The following is a 19,603-nucleotide window of genomic DNA, read 5'->3' on the forward strand; positions in this document are numbered from 1 at the left end:
AGAATCTGAGGATGAAGAATCATCCCAGGTGGCCTTCATGGTCTTGTATTTGGAGGAAGTTCATTTTTTGTGCTTGTCCTTTTCCTTCAATTTTGGGCAGTCATCCTTGATGTGTCCTTCGTTACAGATGTAGCATCGAACAATTCTTTTGCTTTGATGATGCCTTCTTGACTGCGATTTAAACTTATTATATTTAAGAAATTTATTGAACCTTTTTACCAGTAGAGGCATTTCGTCTTCATCAATGGATGTCTCGGACTCTTGATCTTCTGTCCTTGCCTTTAGGGCAACGTTGAGGTTTGTCTTTTCTATGTCTTTTGAATCTGTAATTCGAGATTCATGAAGTTCGAAGGTAGAAAATAAATTTTCTAGCGTATTTACCTTAAAGTCCTTAGAGATGTAGTATACATCTACTAAGGACGCTCATTCTGAAGTTCTTGGGAAGGGGTTGAGCGCATACCGGATTAAATCTCGATTTGTTACCGATTCTCTGAGATTGTTTAGCTTAGTTATCAGCTCCTTGACTCTTACTTGGAGTTGCGCTACCTTTTCTCCATTATTCATCCAGAGATTTGTTAGTTGAGTTCGGAGGATGCCCCGCCTTGCTAACTTCACTTCTGAAGTACCTTCGTGGAGCTCCAGGAACTTCTCCCAGAGATCTTTGGCAGAGACGTAGCTGTCAATTCGGTTGACCTCCTGGGGCGAAAGGACACTGAGTAGATGGAACTCTACTTTCCCGTTTGCCACAAAATTGGCTTGCTCTTTCTTCGTCCATTGATATTCTTCTTTCTCGGCTCCTTGCTGATCCGTAGGTACTATAAAACTGTATTTCATTGTTAATAAAATATCAAAATCCATTTTAAAAAATACATCCATTCGGTGTTTCCATGTAACGAAGTCTTCATCAAATTTTGAAGGGTGAATACTTGCATCAGCCATCTTCTTGATCTTTGCTGCTTTAGACGGCGGTTAGTCCTTTTGAGGTTGTTGGGCCCTGATACCATGTGTTGGCGCAGCAGGCCGACAAGAGGGGAGGGGTGAATTGCCTGAAAAAAAAAAATGATACCCTCCTCAATCTTTCAACTCTTTAAATGCAACAATAATAAAATAATAAATAGAACTAAAGAAGACTCAGGGATTTGACTTGGTTACAATCTGGGTGGTTGTTAATCCAAGACAGTTGAACAGCTCACTAAGAATCTCCTTTTTTTTAAGGCGGAGAAGCCTTTTACACACTGAAAGCTCTAAGAGTTGCTAGGAAGTTAGTACTAGAGTTGATTATCTATTTCCTAGCTCCAGGGGTCTTTTTATAGCTCCGGGAAACTCTATCTACAACGTTGAGGGTGCCTCCCAAGGGGTGCAGGGTGCCTCCACTGAAGCATTTGGATAAATCTTTATCCAAATGTGAAATGGGCATGTTGACTAATTTGAGGGTGCCCTCAAGGCATGGAGGGCATCCTCCCGCCTAAAGAGGTGGAGGCGCCTTCAACACTGCGTTGAGGGCGCCTTCAACTTGCTTTTCCAGCTCCTTTTGACTCCTTTTCTTTTTCCGAAGCTCCGATCGCTTGGGTGATTTCGGTCAAGTGAAATAGGACTCACCCGAACCCAATTTCCGACCTTTTCCTCAAGCAAGCTTCCGCTCCAGCTTCTCGTCCCTCGAATGTCGCGTATATTTTTCTCGTCCACCGGTGTACTCTTTCGTAGCTTTTTCATCCCTCGGATGCACCGAGCCCGTCGGCTCCCTTCCCATACCGTCATTCTCACCAACTGCGTCTTCCGCTCGACTTCCTGCGTTCCTAAGCTCCTGCACACTTAGAAACAAAGATTAAAATAAAACAGAGCTCAACCTAACTTGGTTGATCACATCAAAATAATCACGGGGTCCAACAATGATCACCCATAGGTATAACATGATTGATAACTTACACTAGGTGAGATGGAAAATTATGGGGTTGAATTCAATCAATCTATCTTATAATCCGTCAAAATTGGATCCAAACCAAATTCTTTATGTGTAGCAACATAATGATTTGGACCAATGGATGTTGGATAGTGGATGCTCCAGACACACGATTGGAGACCGATTGAAGTTCACCAAGCTAAAACTCAAGAATTTAGGGGCAATTGCATTTGGCAATGATGAAAAACTTAAGATAATCGGAACAGGTAATATCGAACTCAGTTCCAATTTTATTATTCGAAAAGTTCTATTAGTTGATAAGTTTAATTTTAACTTACTTAGCATAAGTTAACTGTGTAACTCTGGATACTTAGTAACATTTTCCGACCTTGAATGTTTAATTAAAAATATTGAAAACTCTGAAATTACACTTAAGGGAGTTAGAAAAAATAATATTTACATAATTGGCCTACCAACCTCCTTACTAAAGTGTCTTTTGACATAACAAGAGGAAGCCAAATTATGGCACAGAAGACTGAGTCACACTCACATCATACTCATTTTAAAACTGAGTCAAAATGATTTAGTTAGAGGTCTACCTAAATTAAAAATTTTAAAAAATATAATTTGTAATGTTTGTCAACAAGGTAAACAAACTAAGTCAACCCATAAACTAACAAACCTAAATCGAACCAACTCAATACTTAAGCTCCTACACTTAGACTTATTTGATTCATATGGAGCCAAGTCACTAAGTAGAAATCAATACTGCTCAGTAATAATTGATGGTTACTCAAGATTTACATGGGTAATGATCATGTCCGAAAGTCGGAGAGACGGATGCTGGGGACGTGATGTTCTTGCTGACCTCCGGTGGACTTCGTTCCCGCCTGCAACGCAAACAGCGTCGGTGGCCCTCCGACGCTCAAGTCAGTCTCCTTCGAAGCAAGAAGAAGTAAGAACTGTAGCGCAACAGTAGAAATCACAAGAAAAGCATGCATTCATCGATGCTTGGACCCCCCCTTTATATAGGGCTCCTGTAGCATGCGTGCACGCTTCTCAAAGCGAACATGCTTCCCAAGCTTTCCTTGAAAAGACAAGTCAGTAAAGTGTCCCTGACACAGTACCTTAATTGTAACGACCCGACCCATTTGGCGACCCTCGGGTCGTCGACCGTCGATCGTGTCGTTACTCACTAGGACTTTCCACCCCTGGCCAGTGGATTTTTGCCTCCCCCAAGATTCGAACTCTAGACCTCCAGGCTTAAGTACTAGAGTTTATGAATCCTGGTAGCCAAGTGAGCGGCTCACTTGGCTACCAGGATTCATAAACTCTAGTACTTAAGTCTGGAGGTCTAGAGTTTGAATTTTGGGGGAGGCAAAAATCCACTGGCCAGGGGTGGAAAGTCCTAGTGAGTAATGGCACGGCCAAGGGTCATCGGTCGACGACATGAGAGGTCGTCAAATGGGCCGACGACATAAGGGCCGCCACAAGGGCCGCCCAAGAGGCCAAAGGGCCGGGTCGTTACATAGAACCACAAATAAGAACATTGTAGAAGCTACGGTTCCATAACTACTACAACGTTGTATATGCTATAATACTGTCGCATTTGGATGGATGAGAAAGATATTTAGGGCACATACATGGGGGAACACATTCCAAATGAATAGTGGTAGGCAGGCGAGGCGACATTGATGAGTGGTTTATTGGGCATATCAGTTTGATAGCTATTGTATGATTTTTGGGAACTAATATTTTGATAAATCAATTTGTTAGGTGAATTTACAAAGCAAGGAATATATGAAGTTGATTTCATTTATTGCTCTATATTCATGATTTTTACCTCATTTTGTAGGAGGAGGAGTTGGATTCATGCAACCAAGAAAATAGCTAAAGCTATGCATACCAACTAAACCCAACCTAAGCCATGTGACTCAACCCATTTGATTAGCCACTATTGAACCGGGTTCAAACAGGGATTTAAAAGCCGAGCTTTGGCACTGTAAACAGTGGCTTGGGCTACTGTTCACCGTGCCTTCATCCTTTCCAGGCGTGGTCGCAAGCTGTGTTCCCTTTCTCAGATTTGAGATCTAGTTTCTTTCTTCGACGGTGAGACCTGAGCAACCGACGATCAGCGTTCGAGAATCAGAGCGCGACAGAGGCATTTCCCTTGTCCGCGAACTTGACTTTCGTGTTCTTCAGCCAGCCGCAGATCATAGAGTGTTTCCCCGATCTAAGCTTCCATCATTCAACGAAGGTGCTAGTGGCATTTTTCTCGGCATTTACGATTCCATTTAATCTTCGAATTCATCCGCGACTTTTGAATCGATCAGATCAATCGATTAGAACTAGCGATCCCTGATTTCATTCCTCTGTTCTTCGAGCATCGAAAGGCTCCCTTGATCGTGAGCTTGAAGGTCATTTTCCAGGAGCTATAAGCATCATCTGCACTAGCTGGGAGTTCGGATTTTCTTTCTCGATTGCTTGAAGGGTGTTTTCCATGGGCATCTTTGTAGGCCTGTTCAACCGGTCGATTAACCGGTTTACCGGTTTATCGATTCCGATTAATTCCAGTTTACCATGATTTATTTAAAACCGGTTAACCGACCAGTATCTTACTAGTTCTTCTGGTTCCGGTCGGTTAACCGGTTCCAACAGAGAACCGATAAAGACTATTAGGCTATTGGGCTATTGGGCTTGGGTAAGTGTACTTAGTGAAGATCCATGCAACTTGTTTCAAACACCACTTTATTTGCACCAGTCTCCTCCCTCTGAAACTCCTAATGCTTTCTTCAATCGTATTATATATTTTTAGTTTTTTTTTTATGCTTCAGTCGTCATCATTGGCATACTAGAGATATTGCTGATGTTTAGTTTTACACATGCAAATTTAAATTATTATTATCACTGTATAGTTGAAATCATATAACTAGATAATATCAATTGTGTGATTAATGTTGAAAACAATGATTACTGCTGTTAACTCATAATGAGTAACCAACGTAATGTTGATTGGCATCCATGTTGACACATAGTAGTGTGTCTGATGACTAAGGCTGAGGCTATGGACAACATTGCACATAGTTTAGTTCATGGCTCGTCAAGTAATCCTCACAAGTATTTCAGTTTTACCGGTTTACCGGTTAAACCGGTAAAAAAAAAATCCAAAACCAGGAACCAACCGGTAAACCGGTTAACCGGAACCGGTAAGCTACCGGTTCCGGTTCGATTTTCGATTTGTGGATTTTGTTGCACAGCCCTACATCTTTGTGTGACGCAGAGAGAAGGAACTAGTTCACTGATCTGGAGTTTATAGAATGTTACTTTACTTAGATTTGGAACTTAATTGCTAGATCAAATACTTAGTTTTTACTTTCTTCTTCTTGCAATCTTGATCTCATTTGAATTCTGAAATTTTGAGTAGTTGTAATTAGGAATCTGTTTGGAACTTCATTTCAGATTTTTGGCAATTTAATTGTTATACATTTCAATTCTGCAATTAAGCTCTTGGTCCAGTTTAGTTAGCTTAGCTTTTGCAATTTAGTTCTTCAATTTGTTAGAGAAAATTCTGTTTCTAAAATCTTAATTCTTAAGTCGAGTTCAATAATTACATTTCAACAATTTTGTATGTGGGTTCTTTAAAAGTCAATTAGCTTAATTTGGATAAGAGTAGCTTAAGTTAGTATTAATTGTTAAGTAGTCCATTAATGTTCTTAGGTTAATTTCTGCATTTACTTCACATTGTAGTTGTTACAATCATCTATTTTCAATTTGATTTATTGAGTTGAACTTTTTCTTAGTATAGTCATTGAGTTTAGCTAAGTTGCTTTTCAAGTCTAGTTGTTCGTTTATTTGCTAGAGATTAATTTCCTTCGGGATAAGTAGTTTAGTTTACAGCTGGGATTTAATTTTTGTTTTAGGTCAGACTCGTTCAATGGAATTTACTTATCGTGATTGCACTTCATCATTCATTTAGCAAGAAAAATGAAAACTAAACCCACATTTCTAAATAGAAACCCCAAAAAAGAATTTTGAATCTAAATCAAGCAGTTATCCTTAGAAAAATATAACTTGAAACTTATACTACATCTTTTCTCTTGAATTAATATGAATTTTTAACAATTAATAATTTGAAATACCACGTGACATGTAATATGGATCACATCGAGAGAGAGTTGATTGGCAAAGACGGTGATCGGCGACTCTGTGAGGCGAGGCGGCACTGACTACTGAGGGAAACGAGGGAGTTCGAAGGAGGGTTAGAAATGTTTGGGTTTTGAGAGGGAAAGGGAAAAAAGGTTTAGAATTTTTTTTAATTCTAACAGAGCATTGCTACAGTAAAAAAATTTTAAAAAAAAATCTAATGTGATCTTGCTACAGTAAAAAGCTTGCATAGTCACACAGTAGGAGTCGGGGAGCACATCAATTGTGTGTGTGGGTAAATCTTATGCGAAAAACAATCGCATACGCAACGGAAAGTCGGATCCCTCCACATATCTATGCGAATGTTGTATACATGTTATTCTACTCTATTGTATAGAATAGTTCCCTTTGTTGCGTGAATGGTACAATCCTGATAGCAACTTTAATTCTTCAGTAGATCTCAACGCGCGATCAAAACTTCCATGCCTCTACGGTATCCACACGGACACGTTTTCCGTTCGTCTCATGAACTCATATTCGGAGAAGAACCATCTTCGTGGTGCTAGCCACTTTAGGAGGTTCGGCCAAGAAGAAGATGGCGAGGAAGAAGAAGATGATGAGTCTTTAACACCAAATGCAATGTCAAAATCCTTTTGTATTCATCTAATGAATACCAAGGGTTTTTGCCCTTTGGTCCTCCTCTTATTAATGCTCTATTAAAATCTTTAATGGGCATTAATCCTGATGAATCTAATCTTCTTTTAGTGGTTGAGTCTGATCCAATGAATCTAATTTGGATTAGACTGAATCCAATAATCTAATGGTTGGATTCATATGAGTATAACTCAATGAATCTAATTCAGATTAGACTGAATCCAATAATCTAATGATTGAATTCATATGAGTATAACTCAATGAATCTAATTCAGGTTAGACTAAATCCAATCATCTAATGGTTGGATTCATATGAGTATAACTCAATGAATCTAATTCAGATTAGACTGAATCCAATAATCTAATGGTTGAATTCATATGAGTATAACTCAATGAATCTAATTCAGGTTAGACTGAATCCAATCATCTAATGGTTGGATTCATATGAGTATAACTCAATGAATCTAATTCAGATTAGACTTAACTTATAATCTTATTCTTAGGGTCCATCATATTTTAGTCAAACTAAAATATACTCATCTCCAAATCAACATGTTCTTTGTGTGTGACCCAATAGACTCTTGTAACATTAGCAATGTATCTAAAACCACTTTAGATACATAAGTAATGAGTGACATCTAGTAATACATCATTGCTACCTAAGTGATGACACTATGTGAATTTTATTAATAGACTTCGCTACTGTTTACTTTGGCAATTATTAATTATGAAGTAATATATGATAATTAACTTCAGTAATAAATTTGGTATAGTAAATATCACTTTAGACTTCATAGGTTAATAAATATGGACTCCACTTTTAATTTTATCTCATATTTTACTTCATATTGTATATTTGATGAAGTATTAAGACACACAATAAAATTGATATGTCTCAATACTGAAGTAATAATTTTAAACCGGTTAAAATATTTTAATCCTTACAACATTCTTCCCTTGTCTAGGGTTTTAAGTTTCACAAGAAAGGGGTCGGTGACCCATCTGCAAAATAATCACCTCTTTATCTTCACGCTCTATCTCCTTGGTCTTCTCTCTTGGAAATCAAAGGCAAGGACGGAGGGTGACACGGAGAGGGTTGTGCTACTTTGCTCCTTTTCATGCTCCTAGTCCTACAGGTGCCATCTCTTCACACCACGCTCCTTGTCCTGCCTCTTCTCCTCCAACCTCCGCAGGTCCAAGAGGTCACAGCAGTTCTTCCCCTACACTGTGTCGGCTCTCCACTTTGGCGGAAGCACCCCACGTCACTGCTACGCTTGAGGCGGGGCTTTCCTATAACTTCCGTCCACACAGTCTCCACCTCCCTCGTCGAGAGAGGTATGGATAAGAAGAACGAAGCATGGTTGATTCGCCTAAGGCGTTTCTCTCCTTCTTTCTCATGCCGATTTTAAAGAATTGATTTTGATTTTAGTTTTACATTGCAAGAACCCTTTTGTTATTTTTCTTGATGCCAGTTGAATTTTTGCTTGATTTTTCTAGCAGATTTCTTTTGTTTCCAGAGATTGATTCATCAATGCTTTGAACGTTTTTTCCTTTTGGTTAATAGTACATCTTATGTTTACCTAATTTGTTGATCTTGACTTTTCTTCACTAGTTGGTTGTAGACTCCATTTGATTTCCATCAATTAGGTTGATGGCGTATGATGGATCAAGTTAAATTAGAAAATTGAACATCAGTATTAGATAGTGCATTAGAGGTGCATATTCACTTGTCTATGGAAACTGTAGTTGTAAAAAGGATTAGAAATGCTATATACTTTATTTATCACTACTGATTTAAGGCTCTGTTTATTTATGCTATCTACTTCAATTTCTCTCTTTGCTAGCTCTGGATTTTTCTTCTGTTTCCTTGTTATTTTATCATATGGCCAATTATGTCTTGTGCTCTACTTATCTTCAATTATTGGAGCTTATATTGAGCTTGCTTTTTACTCAATTAGATATTCATACTACTTTATTTAGTAGAGTTTCTTGACATGTCCATTTTGCCAACAAAAAAATATGTTAAGATGAGTATTTTGATGGTTGATTTGATATTATGACTCTTCATGAATATCTGCAGCAAATGGTTATTTCACCTTGAATATTTTAAGTTGTGATTAATCATTTTCTTTGTTTTTGCCCTTTTCAACCTGTCCAATCTTATAATACAACTTGTAGTAAGGCTAACGTCTTTTTCCTTGAACTTTGCCCTTGCGTTGAAAATTATTGCATTTTAATTTATATATCATGTGAAGGGAATAGGTATATATATATTTTCATGAAAGCGTTTATCTTATGATGTGTTTAGTTGAACAAAAGTGAAAGAGAATAACATAATTCGCTGCTTTTCAATTTAATTATATTTCTTCTCTCCTAATTCCTCTGCTTCAAGTCAACACAGTATTAAAGGAATTTCATTTGACTCATGATTCCTTTTCATGATATCTAAATAATACACTGATCTTACAGGTATCTTTTTGAACAAAAGTCTATTACCCAAATATTAACAACAACAACATCTTCCTTGGCATTCTATTATTACTACTAAACATGTATATCAAACCAAATGTTATTTATGCATGTCGAGAAATACCTATATGACATTCAAATACCTAGATTTGTAATTGGGGATTGATGAATTTAACTATTTCTTTTCAAATTTTAACTCTAGGTTCGAGAAAGAGGTCACCATAGAATCATTATAAGGTTATAGATATATTAGGAAAATGACCTCTTCTAGCTACATGGTTGGTATGCTTTCTAGTGTCATAACTATGCATGATGATTCATTAGTGATTTATCTAACAACTTTATTTTCATACTTCTATTAATATTTTCAGAACTACTATTTCTAAGGTCATAAATCTTAATACATCCTGATTAATTTATTATTATTTGATTGAAGCAAAATCTCAAACCAAGTTATTAACATTATACTTTTTATATTTCAGTTTGTAGTTTACATGAGGTATGTTGTCTTAAATACAATATTTGTTCACATGCTATGCTTTGTTCACAATATTTGTTCACATGCTATGCTTTGTTCACAATATTTGTTCACATGCTTTTGTTTTGATTTACATGTGGTATATTTAGATTTATCATTATTTTGTCATTACCTTATAATTACCTTGTAGTTACCTTTACAAATACTTGAAGAAAGAAAATAGAGCCGAGTATGTTTCATTTGTAGATTTTGGTTATATACCTACATATGGTGTGAGCAAAGAAGACAGTAAATTGTTACAACATATTGCTGCTTAGTTTGGAGCATCAAACAGAGATAATATCTGCTTCATCCGATACAACACTGGGTAATATTTTAATTATTTATCAATTCTTACTACATATTAGTCAATGTTATATTTTCATTTGTGTAGGTACCATTGGATCTTGACTATAATTAATGAAGATAATAATATGATATATTTATTAGACTCTTTGAGTAATAGGAACCGAAACCATATTTGGTAAACTATTGTGACCAAGTAGGTAGTAAATTATACTGATTGTGAATGCATTTAATTCATTAGAGGTTGAAAAACTAACTTTCTATTTTTTTACAATGTAGTGGAGTCAAAGATATACAATGCATCAAGGGGTATTTCAAAAGGATCAAGTTTTAAACAATTGACGGTATGCATTGTGACTATGTATTTAGACATCAATTAATAATTCTTATTATTTGGATTATGACTTTATTGCATGGTATTTTCAATTTCATTAGGATAATCTAAAATAAAATGGTGGTATTAAATGTGGATATTGTGTAATATGGTACATAAAAGAGATAGTCTTTCATGCTATCAAAAAATTGAGTTTGTTCAAATGCTATGCTCTGTTTGCAATATTTATTCACATGCTTTTGCTTTGATTTACATGGGGTATATTTAGATTTTCCATTACTTTATCATTACCTTACAATTATCTTGCAGTTACCTTTACAAATACTTGAAGAAAGAAAATAGAGCTGAGTATGTCTCATTTGTGGATCTTGGTCACATACCAACATGTAGTGTGGGCAAAGAAGACAGTAAATTGTCACAACATATTGTTGAGCAGTTGAGAGCATCAAACAGAGATAGTATCTGCTTCATTCCATATAACACTCAGTAAGATTTTAATTATTTATCAATTCCTACTATATACTAGTCAATGTTATATTTTCATTTGTGCAGGTACCATTGGATCCTAACTATAATTAATGAAGATAAGAATATGATATATTTATTGGACTCTTTGAGTAATAGGAATCGAGATCATGCTTAGCAAACTATTGTGACCAAATAGGTAGTAGATTATGTTGATTGTGAATATATACATTAAATTCATTAGAGGTTGAAAAAATAACTTTCTATTTTTTACAATGTAGCGGGGTCAAGTTATCCAATGCATCAAGGGGTATTTCAAAAGGATTTGGTTTTAAACAATTGACGGTATGTATTGTGACTATGTATTTAGACATCAATTAATAATTCTTATTATTTGGATTATGACTTATTGATGACATTGTCAATTTGATTAGGGTAATCTAAAAGAAAAAGGTGGTGTTGAATGTGGATATTGTATAATGCGGTACATGAAAGAGATAGTTTTGGATGAATATCTCTAATTGGAGATGAAGGTGAATTTCTTCTTTATAAAATATCTTCTTTATGAAATATTGAATCATTTTATATTGACTCTCAAACTTCTGTTTATGTTTCAGTTTGCAACATCAAAAAACAAACAGTATTACAATCAATCACAGTATGATGAAGTCAGAAGTGAATGGAGAGAATTCCTCTACTTCTATATAGATGCTTAAGTGTAGGTTGTGATATAAATTTTGGATTGTATTTAGAGATTTATGGATACAAAAATTTTTGGGTTATGGTTAAACATGTCTTTTATGAATACACTGTTGGATTGTATTTGATACATATTTATGATATATTTGTTCAATTTTGATAGTGAAAAATATTGTGTTGTAGTAACATATTATCATATACTCTTGATCAATTAAAATTGTATTGTAGTAAAATATTGTCAATTACTTCGACGGTATGAATAAATGATGGAGTAATACAATACAAAAGACTTCAATAAATTTAAATAGTGGTGTAGTGAAAGAAACTATTTACTTCACTACTAATCAAATTTGGGAAGTAGTTCGTATAAATTACTTTGCTACATTTGAATTTTTTTGTTGTAGTAAAATATGCTCTATTACTTCTATACTATGATGAAGTAATACAATAATAAATACTTCGACTAAGTCAAATTATACAGAAGTAAAATAAAACATTTACTACACCAAAATTCAAAAAATGTGAAGTCGTATACATAGTTTACTTCGTCAAACAACGTAACCTATGAAGTAATATATCATCAACTACTTCGGTATTTTTATTGGTCTTGATGAAGTAGTAGAGCTTTTTTACTTCGAAAATGGTTTGATTTTGAACCGGTTTTGAACCGGTGATAGACTTCGGTAATGTGTGGTGAAGTAAAAAATTTACCTTTTTACTTCACATGTGTCTACTTCGGTAATTAACTACCTATTACTTCGGATAATATCCGAAGTCTATTGCTGATTTTCACATAGTGTGAGAATGTCGAGATCCGACCTAACCTTTCTGTTTCTATTATCTTGTATGACTTGGTCCTTCTATCCTTGATATCTAGACTGATCAATGAGGCATAGACCATGTCATCCTCTTATAAATCTTTGTATTTTTTGATCTCCAAGTAGACTCACTTAAACAAATGATGAGTTCAATATCTCATATTGACTTATTTAAGCATGATTATGTATTTTAGTGGTCCTACTTAATCAAAGGGCTTACAGATATAACTTCTGTTATATGGAAGGGTAGATCTCATCTACATCACTCGCATCCCTCTGCATAATGCATATCCAGTGATCAACTTTATAGTCTACATTGTTACAAGTGACGTTTGTCGATATCAAAGTACACAACTCCTTATGTAAGGAACCGTAGTGACTTCAGGTCCAAGGACTATTCATACCAATAGTCACCATGAGAATGTTTATGACACTCATATAATGATCCATGAAACATTCTTATGACGAGTCAACTCAGTATATATTCTATAATATATACTCATGTGTCAACTTGATATCTCATATCCATGACTTATTAGATTAAGTCATCAATTGACCTACATGATAATCTCAACGCATTAATATTGTCCTTGTATATTAACGCTTGATTATGAATAGTTAAGAGTAGTATCTATATATTTCTATAATCTCCCATTATAAATTCAATCAATTGATATGTTGTATATTAGAACCTACTATGTTAAGATATTATTATATTTATTCATCTAGCACAGATCTGAATTAAATATAATAATCATTGTCTTTAATGAATCCTAAGTTAATAATTCTTGATTGACTCTTAACCCTCTATATATAGTAGCAAAAGGTGATTATACTCATCTGAGGCACCCCTCACAATCTGTCCCCAGATTATGTGAAGAGAGATAAATCACAGGATTATTAATGAATAATGAAATGTTAGCCTTCACACCCCAACTGTGCGCGATCGTGGGTAAGTTAGTGCGATTCTGAATGCCCAAGTCATCGAAATTGACTCGGGACATCTGAAAGTGATTCGGACATATGGAATCACACTGAGTCGCACATGCATCGCGCACAGATCGAGTATGCATACTAACATTTCTCTTATATAGAGAGAGAAATGATATCATAACGTCATTATGTTGCACCCCTCACAGTCTGTCCCTAGATTATGTGAAGGGAGATAAATCATAGGATTATTAATGAATAATGAAATGTTAGCCTTCACACCCCAACTGTGCGCGATCGTGGGTAAGTTAGTGCGATTCTGAATGCCCAAGTCATCGAAATTGACTCGGGACATCTGAAAGTGATTCGGACATCTGGAATCACACTGAGTCGCACATGCATCGCGCACATATCGAGTATACATACTAACATTTCTCTTATATATAGAGAGAAATGATATCATAACGTCATTATGTTGCACCCCTCACGGTCTGTCCCTAGATTATGTGAAGGGAGATAAATCACAGGATTATTATATATATATATAATGAAATGTTAGCCTTCACACCCCAACTGTGCGCGATCGTGAGTAAGTTAGTGTGATTCTGAATACCTCAAGTCATCAAAATTGACTCGGGGCATCCGAAAGTGATCCGGACGCCTGGAATCACACTAAGTCGCACATGCATCGCGCACAGATGGAGTATGCATACTAACATTTCTCTTTATATAGAGAGAGAAATGATATCATAACGTCATTATGTTGCACACATTGTCCGCACTCAAAAAATTTTCAGTTTAAATTTTTTTTATATTTAATAATACAACTCAATCTTTAAACTTTAAATAAAATTTTATACCCCCATAGTATAGCATAGACGGTGGCGCATGATATCTCTGGTGTAATGGTCAGGAGTCGATTCTTAAAAACTGACGATCTGGGACTTACCCTACCATACACCTGACATATGTATATCTACATGTACCTCTTTTTATATGCGTGAGATCGACATTAGGGAGTCGTTAATGTAGCGAATCTATATTTTTTAAATAAAATTTTATTAATATAACCAGAAATTTAAAATAATAAATAAATAAAAATAGAAAACTGTATGGTCACGTACGGAATCCGTGAACGGTCCGAGAGGTTTAAAAAAATAGAAAACTGCATGGTCACATCTGCGAACGGTCCGGATCTGCCAAAAATATGCATGCGACAAACAAACAGGCTCTGTACTGTACTAATATTTAAGGCTCATCGACTAGATCCAAACAGGCTCTTATGCATGTTATGATGGTCGTTATTACAAAAACAAACAGGCTTTTAATTATCAAATACAAAAATTAAAGATATATTGTTTTTATAAAATATAATTATTATTTAATTTATCAAAGCCGGGACATGGCCATGACCACCTGCTCGTTGACGTGGGCTCGGCTGTCGTCTGTGTGGCGTCCCACCTCTGCCACCTTGCAGACCGGCGCAGCGGCTCCCCCCTGCGGTCGCGGCCCGCGTTCCGCCGACCTCAGCCCGCGCGCCATAGACCTCAGCAGGAACTTCTGGATCTTTCCCGTGGATGTCTTCGGCAGCTCCTCCATGAACACCACCCGCTTCGGCACCATGAACCGCGGCATGCTGCCGCGGCAGTGAGCGATGATGTCCTCCTCGGTCACTGGGCCGCCGTCGTCGTCGGCTTTTCTCGGTTTTACGAAGGCGCAGGGCGTCTCGCCCCAGTGCGGGTGCGGCATCGCCACCACCGCCGCCTCCGCTACCTTGGGGTGACGGTACAGCACCGTTTCGACCTCCACGCTGCTGATGTTCTCTCCGCCGGAGATGATGATGTCCTTCGCACGGTCCTTGATCTCCACGTACCCGTCCGGGTGGACCACGGCCACGTCCCCTGTCCAGAACAACCCCTCCCGGAATGCCGCCGCCGTCTCGTCGGGGTTCTTGAAGTAGCCCTTCATCACGCTGCTCCCCCGGAGCACGATCTGGCCCTGCGTAATCCCGTCGCGCGCCACGCTCGCCATCGTCTCCTCGTCCTTCACGTCCACATCCGCCAGCGTCAGCACGCTGATCCCCTGCCGTGCCTTCAGGGCCGCCTGCTCCTCCGGCGGCCGCCGGTCCCACTCCCGCCGCCACTCGCACACCAGCGCCGGCCCCGTCGCCTCCGTCATCCCGTACGCATGGGTGACCCGGAATCCCAGCCCTTGGATCCTCTCCATAAGTGCCGCCGGCGGAGGCGCGCCGCCCGTCAGCACCTCCACTGGGCCCGGCAGCGGCCTCCGTTCTCCGGGGCCCGCCTCGAGCAGAATGCTGAACACGGTGGGGGCGCAGCACATGTGTGTCACCCGGTGGTCGGCGATGGCGCCGTACATATCGCCGGCGGTGGGCGACCGGATGCACACGTTGGTGCCGCCGCGCGCGGCCATGCCCCAGGTGAAGGTCCACCCGTTGCAGTGGAACATCGGCAGCGACCAAAGATACACCGGCTCGCTCCCCACCTCCCATTGCAGCAGCAAGCTGAGCGTGCTCAGGTACGCTCCCCGGTGGCTGTACACCACCCCCTTCGGCGCCGACGTCGTCCCGGAAGTATAATTCAGCGCCACCGCATCCCACTCATCCCTCACCTCCACCGGCGGGAACGCCGCGGGATCTCCAGCCGCCACCATCCCCTCGTACTCCAGCTCCCCGAGCCGCGCGCCCGTCGGAGCCTCCAAATCATCGATAACCGCGACGAGCGGCAGCGGCTTGCCTTCGCAGATGAGTCGATTGAGTGCCTCGGCGGCGAGTTGGACGCAGTGGCAATCCACGAACAGAATCTTCGCCTCGGAGTGCTTCAAGATACTGGCCACGTTCCCGGCGTCCAGCCGGGTGTTGATGGTGTTGAGCACGGCGCCGGCCATGGGCACCCCGAAGTGCATCTCGTACACCGCCGGCACGTTCGGCGCCAGCACCGACACCACGTCGTTCTTGGAGACGCCCAACGACTGCAGGAAGGCGGCCAGGCGGCAGCAGCGCTGGTAGGTCTGCCTCCAAGTGAAGTGGGTGCGGCCATAAACAACCGACAACCGGTCGGAGTAAACGGCGGCAGCCCTCGGCAGGAAGTTAATGGGCGTGAGAGCGACGTGGTTGGCCTCGTTCTTCAGCAGCTTCTCCATCGATCGAGGACGGAAGCAGAGGAAGAAACCAGACAGAAGTCGATAAGAAGCGAGCGAAGCCAACGGCGGCTTCTTATAGGGGAAGGCGTGCGGCATGGAGGGAGTGGGCGAACGAGTTTGTCAGAAAAAAATAAATTAATTAATTAATAAATAAATAAATTAAGAAGCGGTCGAAATTGCCATGAATTTGGGGACGTTGAAGTTTGAACATGCACTGAACTTTGACCTCAAACTGTCAAATTTCCCACAGCTGAGTTCACAACTGACGTCGCCATGAATTTCATTGGTACGCTCCTCGTTGATACCTCGAATGTGGAAATTCTGTCTAGAAATGGGACTTCAATTTCAGGGGTGTTTCACGCTTGCTTGCATTGCAATAGGAATGACGATGACCACGTATTCAAGAAAGAAAACATATCTTTCATATTTGATTTCATGTCGGATTATACTCGTATTCATCTCCATCTTATGAAACCAAATATCTTATATATTAATATTTTTTTAATTATAAATGATCCATTCCGTCCATTTTTTCAGACTAGGGATCTGGCCTTCTTTAGAGTCTAGATCATCTAGTCCATAAAAAAATTGATCAGGAGATGAACCATTTATAATTACAGTGAAATTGTGATCATGATTTTATCGCAATTGATTAAGATCCCTTCTTGAGTTCACCATCTCTTATATTATAATTTGAGTTGAGACAGATAACCGGAAGCTACCAGCGGTGGGCAAGTAATGAGGCTACCAGGCATTCGGCCTCCGATCACTTACCTCGATCAAAATTATAACATAAAGAGACAATAAATTGGGTTAAAAAAAATTCATCATACTCTTCTAAATCTCTATCAAATTTGATTTTCGGAATAAATTATCATCCCTGAGTTATAGCGGGCAGTACAGAGGGCGTCAAGTCGCCATGAACGGAACAGGGAAGACGGGGAAATGAGTCGTCCACTTGCTCTGTTCGGAATTGGGATCCTGCGCTGAGATTTCCTTCCTTCCTTCCTTGGGGTCTTTTGGGGTCTTTGAATTTGACCGGGCCGGTCATGGATGTGAATGGCTCGAACCGGTCGTCCGGACCGACTCCGGTAGGATACGCGTGAAAATCCTTTGCAAATTAATAGTATTTTACGCTAAAGCTTGATAAATTGTATCTTAATAAATTGCTCCGAAATTGTATTGCAAGAGTTGTGGCTTTAGGAAGAAAAGTCGTTTCGGTTGTAGAATCGTTGGTGGCGTGGCGAGAGGTGAATAGAAGTGAGAGCAGGTCCTCTCATTAGGAATTCTAGGTATTCTTTTCATCCCTTCTGTTATTTATATTTATATCTCGGATTGTGACTGAAATCTAATTAAAATTAGTTGTGATTTTTTTAAAATGTATCTTCTCACCTACATTATAATTTACATTGAGCCAGGTGGTCGGAAGTTTGAGACAGTGGGTGGACCGCCCACTTATCGACATCATACAGTTCGTTCAACCGTCCATGGTCTCAGACCGTCTGTCTCGATCTAAATTATAATCTAGGTGGAAAGATGAATCCAAAAAATATTACAATCAAATTTAGCCGAATTCCGACCATGATCTAGCATACAAATGGTAGAAGAGACTTAAAGAGAATCAAAAATTATGAACCAAAAGGATTTACTAACCAAAAGATATGAACTCAATAGAAATACACTTAAACTTGGAAAGATGAAAATGACACTTTTATTTAGATTTTTAATCGAAAAGACATCAGTTTTTATAATTACTCAACTATTATCTATTATAAATTTTTTATTATTATCTCTCACCTGTGTTTCATGTCTAAATTTTGAACTGGAGATGAGTTGTAACAACTACACAAAATTACTATACAGAATTACTATACAGTTATAGCAATTACAATTTTATAACAATTACATAGTTATAGTAGTTACATTTTCATAGCTACTACAACCTAAATATTAGGTAATCATAACTTTTAAGTAAGATTGAACTACGTAATACGCAATATATTAAATTGAAGTTCGTTTAAAGATCTATATTGGTTAGAGGGTGTAACCCATAATGGCTCATTTTTAAAAAAAAATCATTTAAAGTCTGTTTGGATACTCCAAAAAATTATAGTCATTTCATTAAAGTTATTTTTATACTTTAACCATTACAAAAACAAAATTGCTACAATAACTATTACAATTATAGTAGCTACTAATTATAGCAACTATGAAATTATAGTTATAACAATAAATGTAACCGTTACAATTTTGTAATTATTATAATACGACCGATCAATCAAGATTTAATAAAAATAATACAGGAAGATAATTATAAATGCGGTGCTCCTTCTACTATTTGGAAAAACAAAGACGCCTTCTTAATTTTTAATCCCTTAACCTTTGTCTATTTTTTTTTTTACAAACACAAATCCAAATAATAATAGAGTCTTCGATACACAATGAAAATAAACATGAATTGATAGATTAGTTTAACGTGATTTAGAGATTCCGTCCTACTCTATGATCTATGACGTGTTTAGTATGTAGCTCTCAAAATAGTTTCATTATTTTTAATCTACTGGAGGATGCAATGAAGCGAACTTCTATAACACAAGGATGAAACCTTGACCCGAAAACTACTCTGAACAAAAATTTCATTAGCAATTGATCTGTTATCTCTCCCTATGAATGCAAATGAAAGCATGATAGAATATAGTTAGAAGAACTGGATATCTAATGTCAGTTTAAAAAAAAAAAAAAACAGGACAGAAAAGGAAAGAATTATGAAGCTTGAAGGTTGAAGCCTTACAAACTTTGTCCGAGCTCTTTGATCCTTTTGTGCATTTGATCTTGAGGAGCACAAGTGAAAGAGATTTAGCATGATGAGTGTTAAGTGCTCAAAAGGTCTCTATTTAGGCAATCACATCCTCGTATTCATAATACAAGTTTCGCACTCTTCGAGTCTTCAATTCCTTCTTGATCTAGACTCTCCATTCTTGAGCCGTCGAGTAACACCTTGATCCAAGCCCCAACCCTCGAGTCCATCAATCTCCTCTTGAGACCCATCTCCAATGCCATTGAGGTTGATGACCATCATCTTTTTTACTTGTTCTCTTTGGTCCTTCCAACGATGTGCTCCTTGAATCACTTAAACTTTTCGACTCTAGGGATCGACATGGCAACCTCAGCAATTACTTTGGATGTACATCTAAAATACAAAATCA

The 19,603-nt window shown here is 38.3% G+C and overlaps 1 protein-coding gene and 1 long non-coding RNA gene across 5 annotated transcripts; one reads left to right on the plus strand and one right to left on the minus strand.

Moving 5' to 3' along the window:
• The first annotated feature begins 4,142 nt into the window (after nt 1–4,142).
• Nucleotides 4,143–11,665, plus strand: LOC121986168. Of its 4 annotated transcripts, none has more exons than XR_006113354.1 (9): nt 4,143–4,157; nt 7,663–8,032; nt 9,835–10,011; nt 10,269–10,333; nt 10,633–10,809; nt 10,876–10,987; nt 11,070–11,133; nt 11,223–11,321; nt 11,406–11,659. It is a non-coding gene; the product is annotated as an uncharacterized LOC121986168 (long non-coding RNA). The 4 variants fall into 4 exon arrangements; XR_006113353.1 differs by having other exon boundaries at nt 9,891–10,011; nt 11,406–11,658; XR_006113352.1 differs by having other exon boundaries at nt 7,663–10,011; nt 11,406–11,665.
• A 2,841-nt stretch (nt 11,666–14,506) lies between these two features.
• Nucleotides 14,507–16,501, minus strand: LOC121987904 (trans-cinnamate:CoA ligase, peroxisomal-like). Its single transcript, XM_042541606.1, has one exon. The coding sequence runs from the start codon at nt 16,491–16,493 to the stop codon at nt 14,625–14,627; it is 1,869 nt and encodes a 622-aa protein (XP_042397540.1). The 5' UTR covers nt 16,494–16,501; the 3' UTR covers nt 14,507–14,624.
• Between the last annotated feature and the right edge of the window lie 3,102 nt (nt 16,502–19,603).

The sequence above is a fragment of the Zingiber officinale genome, chromosome 5B (assembly GCF_018446385.1).
Source record: "Zingiber officinale cultivar Zhangliang chromosome 5B, Zo_v1.1, whole genome shotgun sequence".
Classification (NCBI taxonomy): domain Eukaryota; kingdom Viridiplantae; phylum Streptophyta; class Magnoliopsida; order Zingiberales; family Zingiberaceae; genus Zingiber; species Zingiber officinale.

Bases quoted from the DNA above. Each gene is read 5' to 3' on its own strand.
- LOC121987904 (XM_042541606.1), bottom strand. From the start codon at position 16,493: ATGCCGCACGCCTTCCCCTATAAGAAGCCGCCGTTGGCTTCGCTCGCT.